The sequence below is a fragment of the Equus asinus genome, chromosome 7 (assembly GCF_041296235.1).
Source record: "Equus asinus isolate D_3611 breed Donkey chromosome 7, EquAss-T2T_v2, whole genome shotgun sequence".
NCBI lineage: Eukaryota > Metazoa > Chordata > Mammalia > Perissodactyla > Equidae > Equus > Equus asinus.
This window is the reverse complement of record NC_091796.1, coordinates 40937721-40958743: the sequence shown is the minus strand read 5'-3', so window position 1 is coordinate 40958743 and position 21023 is coordinate 40937721. Positions and strand designations below refer to the sequence as shown.

Here is a 21023-nt window from a genome sequence, read left to right as displayed (position 1 = left end):
TTATTTATTTTTTGTGTGTGCATGTGTGCGGAAGATTGGCCCTGCTAATATGTTGCCAACCTTCCTCTTTTTGCTTGAGGAGGATTGTTGCTGCGCTAACATCTGTGCCATCTTCTTCTATTTTATGTAAGATGCCACCACGGTGTGGCTTGACAAGCAGTGCTAGGTCTGCACTCAGGATCTGAACCTGCGACCCGTGAACCCCAGGCCACTGAAGCAGAGCACATGAACTTAACCACTACATCACCAGGTCGGCCCCGTTAAAATTTATTTTTAACTAGAGAATGAAAAACTAAACAATCAAACAGCCAAGCTGGAGGGGACACACAAAATTGCTATATCAACTTGGAAGATAATCCTGTTTCTTGTTTATAACGTCAAAACCCTAATCTTTCTGGACATGTTTTAATAAAAGGAAATAGTATCTAGTTGGTAAAAACTAGGTTCCATTTAGGGGGAGGGGATGTCTTTCTATCACCACGGGACAAACACAGTTATAAAGTCAATGGGACCCTAGGATACAGTAAACAAGACTGTGTGGAACTCAAAGTCCAAAGCAACACGTTCTTCAGGGGGACGAATCAAAGGGGACGATAAGGGGCACTTCCTGCTGCACACATTGCTTCCTATTCTCCTTGGCTGAGTTCTCCAGGGAAGGACAAAACACACATAGAAACAAGCAGAAAATGGTGTAGAGCATAAAAAGGGCTTTCTCTTTTTGGCTGACGACCTACTTAAATTTGACCTTCTGGTTTGGTCAAATTATAAAAAAAGAAAAGAAAAAGACCTATATTTTTTTTTCCTTCACATTTTCCCAAGAAGACTCTGACATGAAACAGTGAAAACAAATGAATTTTTCAGGTCTTCAAGGGTGTAACTTTATAAGCAAAGGCACCTGAAAATAAGGCCTCTGGAAGATGATGCCAAAATGGGACAGCTGTCACACAATATGCTCTCGCTGCCCACGAGGATTTCTCCAGAGGAAGAGCACTAGGTTGGTCACTATGTGTTGTCCTGATTGTTTTTTCAACCTTCAGAGAACCTGGTAATTTTCCATCATCTGCTTTAAAATGGACCAGATTTACTGTCAGTGGAGTCCATTTACAGGAATCTTTTATAATTATTTTTGTAAATTAGTCTTCAAAGCCTTATAAAGCTACAGATAAGAATTTCTAGCAAAATGAACACATTGCTATCCACCCTAAATGAATTATGCAAACATAGCGTTCATTATTGATGTAGAATATGCTTAGAGATTTCATTTGCTAATACACTGACTTGAAGTTTTGATGCTTAAAACCTAGTATGTGATTTCAGCAGCTTTCATAAACAAGAGTGATAAGACTGGGTTGAGTTCTTAGATGTGAAATGCTTCAGCTTCCGCTGAAGAATATGAACCCAGTGTTCAAACCACACACTTCCTATCAGATGTTTCATGCATGGTCTTCAAAGACGTGAGGAACATTCAAGTAGATGTTAGAAAGGTGACACTATGCTGAAGGGAAAATGAGATCACATAGTCATAAATTTCTTTTCTGGGCAGTTAGCCAATTTTGTACATTGTATTCAGTCATTGCATACCACCCCACTTCTTGCTCTGCACAATAATTAAAGTGCTTCCTTCAATTTCAAGGTTGGTTTTCTAGATGCTAGTTTCTGCATTCTTGGATCAATGACTTAATTCCCTACCTGCCTGCAAGTGACATTCTCCTTGTTGGCATGCGCCCATATGATAATGTTCTACCTCTAACTTAAACCAAACTGATACTAATAATCACTTACTCACCTTATGCTAGACCCTTTCTTACATTCAAGCAAAACAATATAGCTCCAACGAAAGTAAACTCTGCATTAGCTTTAAGCAGTAGCTCTGGGGAAATATATATATATATACATAAATTGTCTATCAAGATGTTAAGGGAAGATAGAAAAGTAGAGAATGTAAGGCGAAAGGAAAATGCCTGGATGATTCTAAAATTAAAAACTGTTGTGTATAATGTGTGCCTTTGAGAATACCTCTAAATGGTAAATAAGATGTATAGTAATCTAGTGTTTGTTCATGTATTCATTTGTTCAACCATATCAGCATCTACTATGTACCTGGCACACTGCAAGGTATTGTGAAGAATGCAAAGATAAACGAATTACTATATTCAAGAGCTTACAATAAAGTAGCAGATACAGGTAAAGGGCATTTTATACACTCAAGTGCCAGACATGGTTTTCATAAAGTGCTATGAGACTTACAAGAAGAAAAGTCCTTCCAACAGCTGGATTTAAGGTGAGGGCATTTAGAATGGCTTGAAGATCAGGTACCATTTATTCTAAGCACAAAAGACACCTACTTGTTCCTAAAGAAGGTGCTAAGTATATGAAGGACCAGGAAAACCTAGATCTACTACAAGTAATGCTTTGCAAAAGGAGAGTTCCATAAGGTCAAGCTATGCGGGTTTTTTCACAGGTTTGAGTTTGAGGGACCTCTGTATTTTACTCATTCAGAACAACTAAACTGAGTCAAGAATCATTTGAGAAACCCAATCCACTCAAAAGCTGCCAACTGGAGCGATCTTTTCCCTGAATTGGGTCTCATGTAGATACAGCATTGTCATGCTAGATATCCCGCTCACCCTTCAGGCAGTCAAACTGGAAATCATTTCTTTAAAGGCAATAGTTGGAAGCTAGATCCAGTGATTTGGAACTGATTCCAATATTGAATAGATTTACAAAAGACAATGATACATGCCTGGTTCTTCAATCCAATTTACATCTACTTTGTTTGGAAAGTGATCAAACAGATTTTGTTGAGATTCAGTACTGATTTCATAGCCATCCTAGAGCAAGAACTGCCACACTCACTGCTGTGCAGCCACATATGGATTGCCAGGTACCCTAATTTCTAACAGGGGGTCTGCATGTACTTAGCTGAATCTTTAAAAAAGCTGGACAGTGACCTTCAGAAAACTGTCTCAACATACCTCCCATCATGTTCGGACAAATGACTGAATTAAAGGTATGGTACAAACTAATCAGGATCTTTCAAAATAGATTTTTGGAGGATATGTGTAAATAAGGTCCTCCATGAAAAGATGGGAGGAACATTTTAAATATTAAAACAAATCTATACACAACATTTAACATGTTTTCACATGCCAACAAAGAATCACTTGTCTTAGTGAATAATGGATGTGTTGACACTTCAAGGCTTAACTGTCTTTATTTAGATCAAGTGAAGATCTTTGCAAGGGAAGCAAGAATATGTTCTGGATGCTACTCTGTACTACTTTGTAAAAATTACTTTTTCCATCTGGTTATTTCTCGTATATTAGAAACATTATTGATTTTTATAACCTAGTTTTACGTCTGACCACTAAATTCTGATACTAATTATAGTCTATGGTTCAGTTGATTTACTCAGATTTTCTAGTGAGACAATTATATATTTGTCTCTTCCTTTCTAATGTTTGAAATCTCATTTCCTTTTTTGTCTTACTACATCAATTACAAAATAACATCGACAGCAGCAGAGAGCACTTACATGGTATGCAGTATTTACCAGATGGTCTTCTAAGCATATTAATTATAAGCTCATTTCCACCTCATGACAAGTATATGAGGTAGGCATTATTATTCCCATTTTATTAATAGTGAAATTGAGGCACAGAAAGGTTAGGCAACAGGTATAAAAGATTGCATAGTCTCTAAGGGGTTGAGCCAGGTCAATGAACCTCCTCTCTACATTGTCATTTTGGTATAGTATATATTCTATTTGGGAAGAAAAATTCCAGTTGCTAGGCCACTGCAATGGACTGAATATGTCTGCCCCCTCACCCCTCCCCCGCAAAACTCAAATGTTGAAACCCTAAAGCCCAATGTAATACTATTAGGAGGTAGGGCCTTTGGGAGGTGGAAAAAGTAATTTTTACAAAGTAGTACAGAGCAGCATCCAGAACCTTCACTTGATCTAAATGAATACAGTTAAGCCTTGAGATGTCATCCATTATGCTCTGTGGTCATGAGAGTGGAGCCCTCATGAATAGGATTAGTGCTCTTATAAGTGAGACCCCACGGAGCTCCCTAGCCCCTTCCACCATGTGAGGACACAGCAAGAAATCGGCCATTTACAAACAGGAAGAGAGCCTTCACCAGAATGCAACTGTGCTGGCACCTTAACCTCGGACTTCCAGCTTCCAGAACTGTGAGAAACAAATTTCTGTTGTTAATAAGCCACCCAGGTGGGGTATTCTGTTATAGTGGCCCAAGTGGAATAAGACAGCCATAGAAGAATAGAGGTGAAAGTAGAAACCCTCATCTTGTTTCTGACTCTACACTGTTGTTGCTGGTTTTTGCCATAAGGAAGGAGGCAAGGAACTTGAGTCTGCCGGGAATCACAGAGCTCACCCAAGGTGGTTCCTGACACCTAAACATCTTGGAGCCCGTGTCATTCAAGGTCTAGTATTACTACTGGGCCAGTGTGGCACTGCCCGGCTGGTCAAGCGTGAAGACAGTGGTTCAGGAATGACTGCACACCAGCAACACTAGTGGACATCATCCCTCTACAAAGCAACACGCTCAATGGCTGCCACAAGGAAACTCACCAGAACCACAATATCACAGAGAAGATAATTTCTTAATGGCGCCTGCAACAGGTAAAATGTGTCATCTGATGTTTCTTCTACCACCTCACAAGAAGGACTACTGATTCGCTATATATACCATGTGTGTGTATGCGTGCGTGCGTGTGTGTGTTCAGGAAGAGAGCAGGGCTGAGGTATGGTGAAGTTATAAATGCCAGGAATTCTGTAGCTCAGTTTAAACATCTTTATTCTATAAGTTTCCAGTTTTCTGCCCTGCTAATCCAGACCTGGGTTTTTTGCACAAATAAAAGGACTGTGTTTTCCCCAGCCCATTTAAACCTTGGAAACACATAGAAGACCTTTCTGCATGGTGCTCCAGTGGGAGAGAGGAGGAACACAAAGCCCTCAAATTTGTGAGCTTTTCCTCCTAGATGAGCAGGAGGATGAGAGCTGGATGAGTAGAAGGACATTATGTATGTCTATTGGTTGGCAAGAAGGTTAAAGGTAAAGGAAAGATGGACAAACAGAAAGAACAATTACAGCCTCAATCACAATGCTTTCTCATACCTGAGATTATATCCTTCTCTTCATGATTCACCAGCCCGTCCCTGAGAGTCTCGGAAGCAGTCTCAAGGAACAATGGAACGTACTCTTTGCTACTTCACCTTACGCAACTTGCTAGTCACAAAGGGCTATCCCCACCTGTTGCCAAAGGTTTATCTCTAAAACACAAATACAATATCATGGGAGTGAGCTCACTGCTGACAGGCTACAGCGCAAACCCAGGAGATCTGTAAGACCTTTGTGATCTGGCCACCGTGGCAGGCTGCAGGCCCAGTGCTCAGGCTGCACAGTTGGACGGCTCTGGGTTTGAATGTCGACTTCACCACCTATTGACTGTAGGACCTTGGCTGAGGTCCCAAAGCCTTGGTTTCCTCATCTAGAATAGGATAGTTTCTATGATTAAATGAGATCACGGCTCTGTGCCATTCTTGCTATTGTGAGCCGTATGTGCTACCACTTCCTCCTCTTCAGTTGTCCCCCCACCTCTGCGTCACTGCCCAGCGTCTAATAGGCATTCAGTTATTCAAGCAATATCTGACTATATCCACAGACCTGCAGCAGCCCTGCTTCAGTGTATTCTCTCCTTCTAGGCTTTAGATTCTCTATGCAGTTGCCCAAAGTAAAGAAAAAAACCAAAAAGGTGTTGTTAAAATGTTGGGAAGGAAGAATTAGCAACAGAAGAGAAACGTGATACATTTTTATTCTAGGGGGAGAGGCTGAACAGGGGAGATCCCAGATCTTGACCCCACACAGAAAAACATGTTAAATTTTTAATTTCAATAGCATTTTAAGAACCAGATGTTATGTAGATGTATACTGGAATCTGAAGTAGGTAAACCAGGTTTTACAATGTCGTTTTAATTCTTTTAAAATCTGTTTATGCTAGGCATTTTCAGATACATTCTTTTTTTAATATAAAGGGAGAAGGAAAGAGCCAGGATAGTTCTGGAAGATAAACAAAGCTTTGAAACTAAAGGGATTACTCCTCTGCTGCCCTCTGAATTTTTCTGCCATGACACACATGGTTGCTGTCAGTCTCATGCAGTGTGTGCAGAAAGTAATATCTATTCACAAACTGTTTAACCTTTTTTTTTTTTTTCCAGTCTGGGCAACTGCTTATTATTTTTTAGAAATCAACTCCGACATGGGTTTTCTAGACAATGTCTGGCAGCCTCTGCCCAAAAAGTGAGAATTTTTGATAATGCAGCCTAAGATAAAACTCAATACCAACAATAAAGGTAACAACAAAAATAATAATAAACATCTGGGTTTCTTCCTCTAGGCACCACTGACATTTTGGGGTGGATAACTCTTTGCTGTGGTGGCCGTCCTGCGTTTTGTAGGATGTTCAGCAGCATCCTTGGTTTCTAGCCATCACATTACAGCGGCTCCTTCCTCTTGTGACAACCAAAAATGTCTCTAGACATTGTCAAATTGGGACGTGGGAAGATGGGTGCAAACTCTCAACTTGGTTGAGCAACTTGCTTGCTCAAACTTGGTTGAGAACCACTAGTCTATGCTAAAGAAAGAAAATAATCATTCTTTTTCTTAAATAAGGAAGTAACAGAATTATAAAGTATTGTGACAAATTCTGTAAAAGATGTTTTGATCATAGCAAGTCAACTTACAATACACATATTCTCCTTCACAGAGGGATTTCTTTATCACAGTATTGAAAATATATGACCAGACTATTTCATTCAATTCACCAAACTTTCCTAGACTTTGACACATAGAAAGAGAATTCCTATTGGATTTAGGAAATAAGTAATTGCCAAATACAGGCAAACTTATTAAATCTTTATGGTATTAAATTTTAGAGCTTGAGACTTTTGTACCTTTTTTTTCATTATTTGATCCCTTACTCCAAACACACTTTTCTGTGGCACTCCTATCTCTGACATACCCGGCAGGCCCAAGAACTGAAAGGATAAAAGCATTCTTGCTAATCTAAAAGTCTGGTACCTGAGATAATGAGAAACTTCTAGGAGGACCTGAGTGTCCCAAAAGATCACAGAGGGCTTTTAAAAGAAATCTGAATGTTTACTTTCTCACTCATTTTTTTAGGAAGAACCTGAAAGATTTTATTTTGTTAACAAAATTTATTTTAAGGTTAAAGAGGTTTAGCAAAAAAGAAAATGGCAGAAATAAATTAAAGTCATTAGGAAAAGTGTGCACAAGCAAATGCCTATGCCTGGGAGGGTAAAAAAAAAATCTGTTTCTATACAAACTGGAAAAAAAAAAATCTCAGAATTATGTTTCTCTCCTTTTTCCCCATTCCTTGCATCTGGATATCAACTTTTACCTCATCAGCATTTCTCCCAGCCTAGTTCAGCCTAGTTCAGGTCTTCATTACCTTTCATCAGGTCTATTTCAACAGCTTCCTATCTAGCTTCTCTCACCCTCTTCTCATCCTCCATTCCAGACCAGTGGGGGAGGTGATGGGCTTGGGGGTGGGGTGGTGGCCTCATGTAATCTTTTTAAAACACAGGTGAGGCAAGGGACCGCCCTCCCCCCCCCCCCACCACCACAACGCCCAGAGATTCCAGTTCCCATTATTCATCCTAGAATTCAAATCCCTTCATCTTTTGGTCCAGGCTAGGTTTCTAACCTTATTTCCTAAATACTCCTTCCCCCTCTACCCCACAAACCATTTAACTTATCGTGACTACCGCCCACAATCCAAATCTTTATGTCAGCTGGTACTCTGTCAGAATGCCCTTTCCTCCCATGTTCACTTGAGGACCCTCACCTCCCACTCCCAGACAGAATGGCTCTCTCCTTATTCAGCAGTTCCTCAGCATTTGTTTGTGCCTTTATCAGAGCACTCATGTATTATCTTCTCCTACTATCCACGAAGGGGTTTAGAGCAGTATCTGCCTGCTCCGAGGGAATAGGAGACCAGACTTGTTCTCCAGGCAGTTCTCAGGCATCCTTGTAAACCTACTAAAAAAGTTTGTCTTTTAACAGTGAATCAAATTTCAGTTAAGTCAAAAATATTTAGCGAGCCCTTAAAGCATCAAGCCTGTGCTGTGAGAGCTAGGACTGGCCTCAATAAGCCTTCAGGAGAGAGAAGAGTAAGAGCAAGACATAAACTCTTGGGCACAAATTGTTATAGAGATTCCAAAGTGGAAGGATGGGGAAGGATCTTGTCTATATACACGGTATGTCTATAGGAAGGTGATATTTCAGGTAGGATTTCACAACTGGGTGGTGACTCTGATGTGCGAGCCCTAAGAGTACTAGAAACAGCAAGGAGTAGGGCAGGGTGTGTGGGGCCTGAGGAGCAACAAACAGCCCAGTGGAGCTGGCCCCCAGTGGGGTGTCTACTGGACGCCAGGCCTCAGAAAGACCCTAAGTTAGACAAGAATCCGCACTCACATGGCAGGCGTCTCTGAAAAGTCCTGGCCAGTAGTCAAACAGCAGAGCTGCAGTTGAGAAAAAAGAACCTGATAACAGCATAGAAGACTGAGTGGAGGAGGAAAGGAGACCCTGGTCTTTGGAGCAGGTGAGACCCAGTGAGGGTAGCTGGAGACAGGGGGCAGCTTTGATAAAAATTGTGGAGGCAGCATCAACAAGACTTGGTACACAATTACTTTAGGGGCAAAGAGGAAAGGAGACAAGGTAGACAGAGCACTAAAAACTTCCACCCAAGGTGACTGGATTCATTACTGGAAGGAAGAAAGCCGAGATGATGAAATGGTGTGAATGGTGTCAGCGAAAACACAACTGCCACTGAATATGAAACTCATGGAATGCAAAGACACGAGCGGAGAAATGGAATATTTCAAGTGTCTATCTGCCCACTGCATTTCATTTACCTACAGTGATTTTTAACGTCTAGAAAATAAAAGCTCTGTGTTTATTTTGCTTGTCTCACCCTCTCTCATTAGGGACAAACCTCATAATGTTCTGTAAACCAGTTCTAACAAGCTGGAGGCTCTGGGAATGTATACCTTACTAAAAATGCACATGGAAGTTTCTGAATTCTCTCTCCTCCTGCTCTAAATGTCAGAGAAGTTCACACGATACACATGGTTCCTTGTTTTCCTGTGTACAGAGACACCTGACAACTACCCAGATGAGTAAGCGGTTTAACAGACGGCCAGCATACGAATCACTGGAGAGTGAGTCATAAAGGTAAGGGATTCCAATTCTAAGACATGGAATGGACTGGCTTCAGGGAGTTTCACCAGCATTGCAATCAGTTTTGGAACACATTAAGTCTGTTTTCCGGAAAGAAAAAAAATAATTCCTAGAGGCTGAAAGGGAGCCTTTTAATACGTCACACTACTTCTTAGAGGTACAAATCCAACACGGAAATCAAATTATGAAGTGACACAAGCCCATCCCCACCCAGGCTATAAACATCCCATTAACAGTGTGGTTACAGGCAGCTTGTTCAAACTTTCCAGCTGATGTTCATCATATTATCTCATAGGTTACATTATACTCAAACTGGTCCCTTTCAAGTAGCAACTTTCCATTCAGTACCACAGACAAGGAGAAAAGAAACAGAAAAAAGCACCTTAGGAGTTTTGAACCTCAAATGCCACCTCTGTTTTGTGCCAGAGTTTTTGTTTTACTTTTTTGATCCTAGATTTTCTCTTTGTAGATTCAGTATATGATTTGCAAGCATTCTGAGGGTAAACAGGCTGAAATGTGAAAACAGCAACAGAGGGAGTCTCAAATTTTTATTAAAGTTATTTTACTAGTGTTTATAGATCAAGAAAAGCCACACAGTGTGACACCAAATAACTTATTTTAACAAGAAACTAATAAAAAAATTTCCTCTCTTCCCAACTCTTATATACACACACACACACACACACACCTCTTTCTCCCTTTTTACTTAAGTCGCTACCACCAACTGGGTCAGCCCCTGGAAATCAGCCAAAGCTGAGAGCAATCAAGTCTCTAGAGGAAGCCACTAACTGGGATGGTTCCACCATGCTGTGAATTGTGAAAAGAGAATCATTTCTTCCTGAGTTCACCTTTCATTGGGCTGTTTCCATACACACTTGACACCAGAACAAAACAACCCAGTGAAAGGTGAACTTTCACCGCTACAGAAATTACTTCAGACTATAAACAGGACTCAAGGATGGAGGCAGAGTGGTTTTGGTAAGAATACCACTTAAGAGTTCTACAATACAATTAACTTTGCCGCTGGCTGCTATGTCACAGAGTCTATTTTTTCCTTTTTATGACAAAAATTTAAAAACATATAGAAATTAGGGTAATGAAAACTCGTCCATCCTCCATCTAGATTTAACAGCTTGTTGTGTATTCATCAATTTTTATCTGATCATTTTTACGGAAGTATTTAAAAAATTAGAATCACATTTCTCCCTTAAATAATTCAGTATGTGTCTCTAAAAAAAAGGGATATTTTCCTTCATAACTGTAATACTAGTATCATACCTAACAAAATCAAAATAATTCCCTAACATCACCTCATCAACATCACTGAAACGCAAATTTCATTGGGTAATTTTTCTCCCTTTCCTTTCCTTTAGTAATTGTAATTTCCTCACTTTTATTCATTGAGATTGCCCTTTTGAAGATCACCAGTTTCCTTAGTCACACTTAAAAGGCCCTTTCCCCAGGCCCCCCTGCACCCACATGCTACCCTCATCATCGCCCCAGAAGGCTCTCCTGGAAGCTCTCCTGTCTTTGCTTCTTCCTGGGAAATTATTCAGGGTTGGGAATGTCACCTATATGCGGATGCCTTGTGAATCTGGAAAAGGTCAAGAGAAATATATATTTTACTTTCCTCTAAACTCAGAATATAAGTGCGTGTGTGAAAGGAGAGAAAAGTGCAAGATTTACTCAACTTACTGGCTAATGCTAACGGATCTCTCTTCTCTAAGGTGGTTAGAAGGCCTTCCATGTGGAAAACGCCTTCTAGCACTTTCCAGGGGATAGTGATGAGAGAAGCAGACTCTGGAACCACATATCCTTGGTTCAAATCACACTTATTAGCTGTGTAACATTACAAGATACTTAACATCTCTAAATCTCAGTTTGTACTTGTGAAAAATGCAGAAAATAATAGAACTCACCTTGTGAGTTTGTTGTGAAAATTACATGAAGAAATGAAAGTAAAATGTTGAGTAAACAAAGTGTCTAGAAAATAGTAAGCACTAAATAAATTTTAGTTATTGTTAACTGTGACCTAATATTAGATATCTAATATTTATTACTGGCAGAACTGGCTGGGATAAAGTTCCTTGGCATGCTATAATTGTTTCTAGGACTTTGTAAAAGAAAGTTTGGTTACTTTCCATTTTATCACATAAGCTTCATCCCATGTAATACAGACAGTCCACAAAGCGTCGTTCAACACTAGTAGTTACTTCTGTAAATGGATGATTCATGCTAATTAAAGTTGCAACCCAGGAGAATAAAATTAGCTTGTTTCCACATTTCCTTTCGTTCAGTAATTACAATTCAAGGTTATGTTAGATGCCACGCTACTATAATTTGGCCCAAGAGACAGACACTGCACATCCCACATTTTCAAAAACAGGCACTGCTGATATAAATCTAGGTGCTTGCTGAATAAAGGTCTTGAAGACTTCACAAGCAATTCTTACCAACCTTGTGCTTACGTGTCACTCATTTCTGTGCATATTGTAGCCAGGAGGGAAGTACTGAGATCATGTTAGCTTGTCATAGATTCACCGGATTTGCAGGAGGATGCGAATTTAAAAATAGAAGCCAAATGTGGCTGGAGTTTATCTCAGATGCTTATGTTCAAGCAGCAATCTGTTCACCCATGATGACAGCAAGCATTCCATCGGATGTATTTCAATTTTCATAAACTCAGTTAGAATCCTACTACCTCTCAAACTGGTGGACCACAGATATAGAGACACCTCACACTCTGATTCATTTGGTTTCTCAAAGCTCGGTGTGGGAGAGAGATTTTTTTGGCTGGTTTTCATGAGAGGTGACAATGAGGAGGTAACATTTATTTTGTACTCATCGTGTGCCAGGCACAGTGGTGAGCCATTTACACAAGTTAGATCTCAGAGAATCTCCACATTTTTCTAAGGTTAATCTCCATTTTATAGCTTGGAAACTTGGAGCTTAGAAGGGCAAATAAAATTCCAGAGGCAATGGCATATCCAGATTTTTGTGGAGCCTGAACTTTATATTAGTTTTCAAGGAAAGAATGTCAAATTGTGAATGCTAAATTAGGTTCAAGGCCCTAGAAGGGGTAAGAATAAATAAGGGGCCCTGAGACACGAGCTTCAGTGGTAACCAACTTGTGTCTGCTTGACTGACCACTCAGAGCTACAGAGACAAAGGAATTTGATGAATAGAAACCTGAACTGTAAAGTGAAAATCTTTCATTTTTAGAAACTCTGGGCTATAATTAAGTTGCACTAGGGTTTTTCCCCCCTAGGAAAAAAAAAATCTGTTGCCATTCTTCCTCTTTTTGCTTGAGGAAGATTCACCCTGAGCTAACATCTATGCCAATCTTCCTCTATTTTGCATGCTGGTCGCTGCCACAGCATGGTGGCGTAGGTCTGCGCTCAGGGAATTGAACCCAGGCCGCCAAAGCAGAGTGTGCTTAACTTAACCACTAGGCAATGGGGCCAGCCCCCTCTAGAGTTTTTTAAATTTTATTTTTTAAATTTACTTATTTTCCTTAAGATTGGCCCTGAGCTAACATCTATTGCCAGTCTTTTTTCTTTTCTTCTCCTCCTTCTTCTCCCCAAAGCCCCCCAGTACATAGTTGTATATTCTAGTTGTAGGTCCTTCTAGTTCTGCTATGTAGGATGCCAGCTCAGCGTGGTCTGATGAGCAGTGCTAGGACTGTGCCCAGGATCGGAACCAGGGAAACCCTGGCCCACCGACACGGAGCATGCAAACCTAACCACTCGGCCATGGGGCCGGCCTCTTTAATTATTAAAAATAGATTTTGTTGCTGTTGTTTAATATGTCAGGATAAATGGGGAGGAGGGGTGCAGGGTGCGTCATCAGTCTCTGATGAAGTGCCAGACAGTAATTTAGATGGCCTAAGTGCACAGAAGGCAGAAAAATTCTGACTTCTTTATTGTACATACCTTAGGAATTCTTTGCCCTTTTGTGAGCAATGAGTAGTTAGAAAGTTTAGATAAAATTTATCTTTGATGCCTTTTGAATAAAACTTGTATAATCGCTTTTCTAAACACTATGCCAATTTTTCTTGAGTGGTTTCTCCACTGTTAGCAAAATACACGATGCTGACTGAACACATTCTTTCTCTTGGAATCAATTGTTTGTTATACCAAGAAAACCCCTTCTATCCAAAATGAAAAACTTATTTTGCCAGAATGAGGGAAGCCTTTATTTTTTTCTCAAGTCTAATAATTTCAGAATTCATAATAAGGTGCTTCTTATTACCACCATATCAGAGTGCACTTCTAGTAAGAACTTCAAATCATATTTATCTTTGCTCAAAGTTTTATGAAATTATTTCTTCTCATACAAGGAATTTCATGAAAATCTCTGATAAAGAATATGGGAAAGGCACTCCGAATTGTGATTTCCTAAAAATGCTGAGTTTTACTAGTTCCCAGAATATATGTGAATAAAGCTACATGGGGTTAACCAGGCTGTGCACTGCACAACCCCAAGGGACACCATTTACAGAGATACAGAGTGAGAAGCATTGCCCGGAACAGGACAGTGCAGTAGACCTGACTGAAATGAACGGTTGCTACTTATGCCTGAAAATAAGGACAGGCTTGAAAAAATGAAGGGGGCACGTCATAGAGGAACATCAGCCAGCTTGAGCCCAAAGGGCTAAATCTGGGACAATTTGACAATCAAAATAAATACGGACAGGAGTATATTACAACCCAGTGAATGAAGTAAAAATCCATATTTCATACTGATAATAGGTAAGTAAATAACTAAATGAGAAACAAAAGCTCTTCTTTACAGCAGAATGACAACTAACAAATGTAAGAAGGGCTGATGGAGTTAAGTTAGACATGCACCATTTTGCTTCTTTCACAGGAAAAACTGAATCAGACAGAAATCATCAATAGCTGCTCAATAAGGGAGGGAAAGAGGTAGGGAAGGAAGAGGATACTTACAGAATCTCAAAGCATCTCCTTGCAGATCTCCCAGTAATCACAAAGTAAATGGTAATTATACAGCAGAGAAATCAGACAACACCCTAACCAAGTGATCAAAATTAACGCCACCAATAATGGGGAAGGGAACATCTCATGCCTCCAGATTGATTCCCTGAGAAGGACACATCAGTACACAGCAATCCAGCCAAAAATGTAAAATCTGATCTATCACAGGGAGACCGGGAAACCAGGATTGAGGGCTATTCTAGAAACAACTTGCTTATAGTCCTCATAAATGTCATGAAACACAAGGAAGGCTGAGGAACTGTTTCAAATTCAAGGAGACTAAAGAGACATGACAGTGAAAGACATGACAATAAGAGGTCCTAGACTGGATGCTGTCCTGGAGGGAAAAAATGCAACAAAGTGCATTATTGGGACAACTGACACAACTGGAACATGGACGGTAGATTAGATAAAAGAATCAAACGGCCTGAATTTGCTAATAGTACTGCGGTTACATGAGAGGATATCCTTGTTCTTAGGAAACATATAATGAGGTATTAGGGGGTATATGTTGTCTACTCTCAAACGATTCAGAACAAATAAATAAAATTGTGTATATCTGTGTGTGTGTAGAGGGAAGGAGAGAAAGAATGATAAAACAAATATGGCAGATGATGTTAGAAATGCGTAAAATGGGGTAAATGGCAGAAAGGAATAGATTATACTATTGCAGTCTCAAATAAAATGTCAGAAACAAAAACAAAAAACAGCAGCCAAAACAATTTTGAGGAGTAGCAGAGTTCAGACTGCTTTAACGAGCAGAAAAGTAATTCAACGTGTAATCAACCATGCAAAATAAGAGGTAAACCTTTAGGAATCACTCATGTCATCATTATCACATTTACCACCATTCCCATTTACGGAGCACTTACTAAGTGGTAAGCACTCTGAAGGATGTTTCACTTGCACTACCTCTTAATCTTTACAACCACCCTAAGAGAAGGCACTGTAGTCATCCCCACTTGATAGAGGAGGGAACTAAGGTCTGGGGAGGTTCAGTACTTGCCCAAAGTAATACAGATGAGAAATAGCAGAACCAGGTATCCAATGAGGTTGATTACAAAGCTGCTTTTATTACTAGGTTAAATTTAATTAATTATTAATTATTTATTAATTTTCCTCAAAGAACAAGAGCTGAATCTCAACCTACATTAAATTCTGACAAGTCAGTAAAATATGCATGAATAAGGACTACGTCTACTAATTAAAATTAGAGCACTAATAAACCAGAGAGACATAAATGATATTTTTGGTCTCCGCAATTTACTTTAAGCTCTCTTTCTTCCAAGGGCTGACCATGGTAATAAATAAATTCTTTGAAATAAAATATACCCCAGTATGTCCTTTGAAATGATCTTATCAAATATCTCATAAACCGTTTGGTCCTAGCTATGGACTAAATGTTTGTGTCCTTCTAAAATCAGATGTTGAAGCCGAAATCCCCGAGGTGGATGGTATTTGAAGAGGGGCCCTTTGGGAGGTGATCAGGTCGTGAGGGTGGGGTCCTCATGAATGGGATTTGTGTGCTTATAAGAAGAGACACAAGAGAGGGGCTGGCCCCATGGCCAAGTGGTTAAGTTCGTGCGCTCCGCTGCAGGCGGCCCAGTGTTTCGTTGGTTCGCATCCTGGGCGCGGACATGACACTTCTCATCAAACCACGCTGAGGCAGCGTCCCACATGCCACAACTAGAAGGACCCACAACGAAGAATATACAACTATGTACGGGGGGCTTTGGGGAGAAAAAGGAAAAAATAAAAGAATCTTTAAAAAAAAAAAAAAAAAGAAGAGACACAAGAGAGATGATTGCTCTCTCCACCATGTGAGGACTTAGTGAAAAAAAATGACCACCTGCAAACCATGAAGTGGGCCCTCACCAGGTACCAGATCAGCTCATGCCTTCATCCTGGACTTCCCAGCCTCCAGAAATGTGGGAAATAAATTTCTGTTGTTTATAATCCAAAAAGTCTATGGTATTTTGTTAGAGCAGCCTGAACTGACTCAGGCAGTTATATTTCAAGTTTTTCTTCCTTTAATGTATTTTCTCTCCTTTCAAGTAAAGTGGTGTGATCTTAGCGCTCACATTTCCTTTTAGTCCTGCCACCTCAATTTTACTTTTAAAAAAAAGTATCATCTGCAATGTGCTGCCTGGTTTCCCAATTAAGTGTACTATCATCTTCCTTGCAGACAAAGAGTAAGCTGCTAAATATGCCGTATCTTTCTTCCTAGTGGAAGGTAAATGGCTGTTAATAAAAATAAATATGCTCAAAAATGATAAAACATTTGCAAATACTTGCTGATGTTTGGGGAAATCTTATCATCTGACACTGTGAACACCCACTCCAGAACAAAGGATTCCCAACCTTGGCTGCATAATTTAACCACAAGAAGAGCTTTCAAAATCCTAATGCCCAGCCCACACTCAAGACCAATTAAACCAGAAACTCTGGAGATGGGGCCTGGGCATCGGTCATTTTTAAAGCTCCCCAAGTGATTCTAATCTGTAGCCAACTTTGAGATTCCTAGATCAAGCATCTACCACTATATGGAATTTTACGTTTCGTGTACAGATCCAAAGGACTCACAAAAGTGTTTGGAATTGTTAAGGAGTGTATAATCCAACTGGAAGTGAAGATATGTGTGTTCACAGGAAAAGGTAACTGAACAAAGACTGAGGACGTGAGCTAAATGAATGTGATACACAGTAAGTACATCGGGAGACCACATTGGGACAGTAATGGATGCCTGCGCCCTTCTGATGCAGTGACAGGCTCTGATAAAAGCATGGCTGAGGAAGGCAGCTCTAGCCAGGGAACGGTGTGAAAGGAAAAGTATTCAATATGTCCAGGAAACAGTGAGGTGACCATCCTAGATAGAGGGGAAGGTTCACTCTTCAGAGTAGAAAAGTCCAGTCTGGAGAAGTAGACTAGAACCATCCCTGGAGGGCTTTGAGCAACAAGTCAAAGAGTCTGGTGGCAGTACGGCGTCTCTTAAGAGATTTGAGGAGACGATCAAATGAAAGCATCCCTTTGGAAGACTGATTTGACAGAGCTATTTACAACAGCTTTGGGGGGAAAGACTAAAACTCAATCTACTAACAGATGAACACAGAAGATTTGGTAAAATTGTAAACGTGATGAAGCACAATCTTATACTTTCCTTGTCAATTTTCCACAAAAAACAGGAACCAGAACTTTGGGCCTGCTAAAAATAGTGTGGCTCTCACCTGTTGTGGGAGAGACTGGACAGGCTGGGGGGCCTGTGTCATTCTCTGCCCCTTTAGCCTGGCTCCCAATCTCACAGTGGTGATACATTTTGTAGCTACACCTTCCTCCTTTTTCTATGAAGACCCTCCTACAGCTAGGAAATACATTCCAAAGACAAAGTTTCAAGCTGGAGAAATGCTTTCTTTCTTTTAATTTTTTTGGAATAAGAAGGATTTTTGAGAAGCTGAATGATCCTTAGGTCATATTAGCAATTGAAGACTCCTAGGAATAAAAAGGGGACCAAACCATTCATTCATCCAATAAATATTTACTGAACACATACCATTTGCTGCTGTTCTGCACAGTGGGAATACAGCAAGGTCCCTTTTCCAAATAGACAACTCTCTGGGCAGTGTAGAGGTTTCACTCAAGACCATAATAGCATTCTAGGGTTACACAATTTACAGCTAATTGATTAAAGCTACAGACTTCTGAAAAATTAACAGTAGTAGAGAAAAAGTCAAGATCCTTCCTATAATGAACTATAAGCACCAGAAGAAAGTAAAGAAAGTATAATTTTTTGTAAAGAACTGTGTTTACAAGCCACCACTACTGAAAATTTTTCAAGCCACTAGATAAATCCTAAACTCCTAGAACAGAACTGGCACACAGGATACATTCTAAGAAATAATGCATCATTATGTTGTTGTGTGAACATCACAGAGTGTACTTACACAAACCTAGACAGTATAGCCTACTACACACCTAGACTATATGGTACAAATCTTATGGGACCACCATTGTATATGCAGTCAGTTGTTGACCGAAATGTCGCTATGTGGCTCACGATTGTACTTTTGAAACCAGACCACAATGCTCATTTGTGAAATGGCATCTTGTGAAATCATGACATCAAAGTCATTCACAAAAGCAACATTCAAGCTGTGCCCAGGGTTATTCACAGACATTGGAGCTCAGAGGTTGACTACACATATTGACTGTCATCCCAAGACTACAGAGACATTCTTTATATTTGCAAAATTTTCATTTTATAAATATCTAATAAGAATCTGCGTCCAACTACATGCATTAATCAGAAATAACTATGACAAAACGAATCTGAGCTTTCACTGATAGATGAAATTACCACACAAAAGTGTCTGATTCGTCTTTTTCTAAGTCATTATATTCTCTAGCTTATACACAATTCCTATTTTCTCACTGTGGAGGAAAAAATATCTTCAAGTCCCCTTCCACTGCCTTTTCTTGCCCCTTGAGAGGAGTCTTACCTGCATAATGTACCGGAATCTCTATCTTTGGCCCAATGACGTAGTGCCCCTCCTCCAAGCTATGGGCAGTGATGGTGGTCCACTGACGACACGAATGGATCAGAAGGTAGTCATTCTCCCGCAGCCCTTCTATGCATTCTCCTAGAAAACACAATTTTATACAAAAAACTTAGAATACCATCTGCTCACTCTATACTCTGTAATCAAATTTCATTAGTGAAAACTTCACTAATGCAGAAGTGATAGTTCACCCCAAGATGAGATAAAATCTACCTTTGAATTAACAATAAAAAAGGCATTCCAAACCAAGTTGACAATTGTACACAGGATTCTATAAAAATGTCTCCTACTTATTTGCAAATAGATTTTCAAATAGGTCATTTTAGCTAAATGATATTTCAATGAGAATATTTATGAAGGGCCAAGAATACATCAGGCACTACTTACACGCTTCCCATATATTATTTCATGCAATAGAGTAACATTATGAGGTAGGTAATGTTCCTTCTTCACAGGAGAGAAATATGAAGGTTCAGAATGTTAAGTAACACATCTAAGCTCACAGATTAACGAGTAGAAAAGTGGGGATTCAGGCCTAGGCCAGACTGATTCCAAAGCTGACACTCTTAATCACGACAATGTAATTACCAAAAATAATAATAAACTTCTCCCACTGTTGAAACAGTACTTGAAATTAAATGCTTCTATCTCCTTTTAAATTTTATATGTTCTGCCAGTTCTCTCTGGCCTCCTATCAAATTTCACAATCAATTAAAAATAGTGAAGCTTTATAACATACAAATGAAATTATTTCTTATTTTGTTATTTACTTTATTATTAGTAAATAAATTAGTAAATTAGTAAACATTAGTAAATAACATTACGTTAGTTAATGTTATTACTCACGTTAATGTTATTTCTCTGAAGTAGCTTTTCAGCATCTAAACTGATGACAAACTATTTCAAAAGAGAAATCCATTCCCTGAAACTTAAAAGATGTCTTTTTAGATGTTGAAATGTTCTATCCCATTAATCCTAGTTTAGTAATTTTAAATGCTCAAAGGAAATACCTGAAAAGGCTAATTCCTTTAGAAAACAATTAGCCTTCCTTATTTTTGACATTTATTATATCGCAATAATTAAAAGAGTTATTGGTGATTTAACTGTTTTGAAATGTCATTTATGAATCCCTTAAAAATTCCTAAAAGTGCCCATACTTTTTAAATAAATAAAGTAGAGGAGGCCATAATGATCAACTTAATTGTATAACCATAAATCATTTAATTTGTTTCCAAACCAATATGGCAACGGTCTTTAAAACAGTCTTTATGCAAGAATACTTTATCTTTGTTGAAGGAAATACAAAGAGTTAAGAGACTTATTTTGTGGGGAGGGAGTGGGATGGGAGAAAAAGAAACAGGCCTGGAAGTGGAGGTACCCTAGTAGGAGGGAGGGCCCAATTCCCCAGGAGGAATTTTTCAAACCAGACTCCCCTGCCCCTCAGGCTTTGGGAGGCCCAGGTTCATAAAGACACCCTCCCTAGGAGGCCACTGGTATCCACCAGCCCTTTGCATCCCTCAAGCATATTAGTGCAGGAAGCAAAGATCTAGAACCGCCGCCCCAAAGGAGAACTCACAGGACCTTTGGCCCCCTTGGAGCTCCCACCCAGGAGGCAGGAGGGTGGGAAGGGCACATACACAGCGGGGAGGATTACAAGCACCTCAAGTCCAGCAGACCTGGTCTAGTCAAAGCTCTGCACCCGCCCACTGTGTATGGTCCTGGGCAGGAACCTTCTCTTCACTTGTGAGATGGGGCACCAACAGTCCCTGCTTCACAGAGTGGTTGTGAAGATACACGGTGACAGCGATGGAAACTGTGTAGCACCAAGTCTGTCATGTTATGTTGGGAGTGATCGGCTATTAACTCTATTTATTGTATGCTTTTTCTCCCTAAAGTTTAACCTTTAAATAAACATTATAATTTAGGTCACATTATCCGTTTACAGGTGAGGAAATCACCTTCAGAGCAGTCACGAAACTTGCCCAAAGCTATACAGCTAGTAAGTGGCAGAAACTGACTTCAGAGATTTTCTCAGTCTCTCTTCTGCTCTTCCAACACCACACTGCCTATCGCCTTGAAAACCAACAATCCAAGAAACAGGGAGAAGCTGACCTCTGGCTTCAAGTCTCACTCATTTACTCAACCAATATGACGAGCACTGTTCCCAGAACTTGGGATGCATCACTGAA

At 39.8% G+C, this 21023-nt stretch overlaps 1 protein-coding gene across 6 annotated transcripts in view; it reads right to left on the bottom strand.

Moving 5' to 3' along the window:
• Nucleotides 1-21023, bottom strand: part of GAREM1 (GRB2 associated regulator of MAPK1 subtype 1) — a 188867-nt gene that overhangs the window by 99351 nt on the left and 68493 nt on the right. For all 6 annotated transcript variants that reach the window (XM_070513248.1, XM_044774542.2, XM_070513247.1 and 3 more), the window contains one exon: nt 18775-18915. In XM_070513248.1, coding sequence (XP_070369349.1) covers nt 18775-18915 — 141 coding nt within the window. The remainder of the gene's footprint in view (nt 1-18774; nt 18916-21023) is intronic.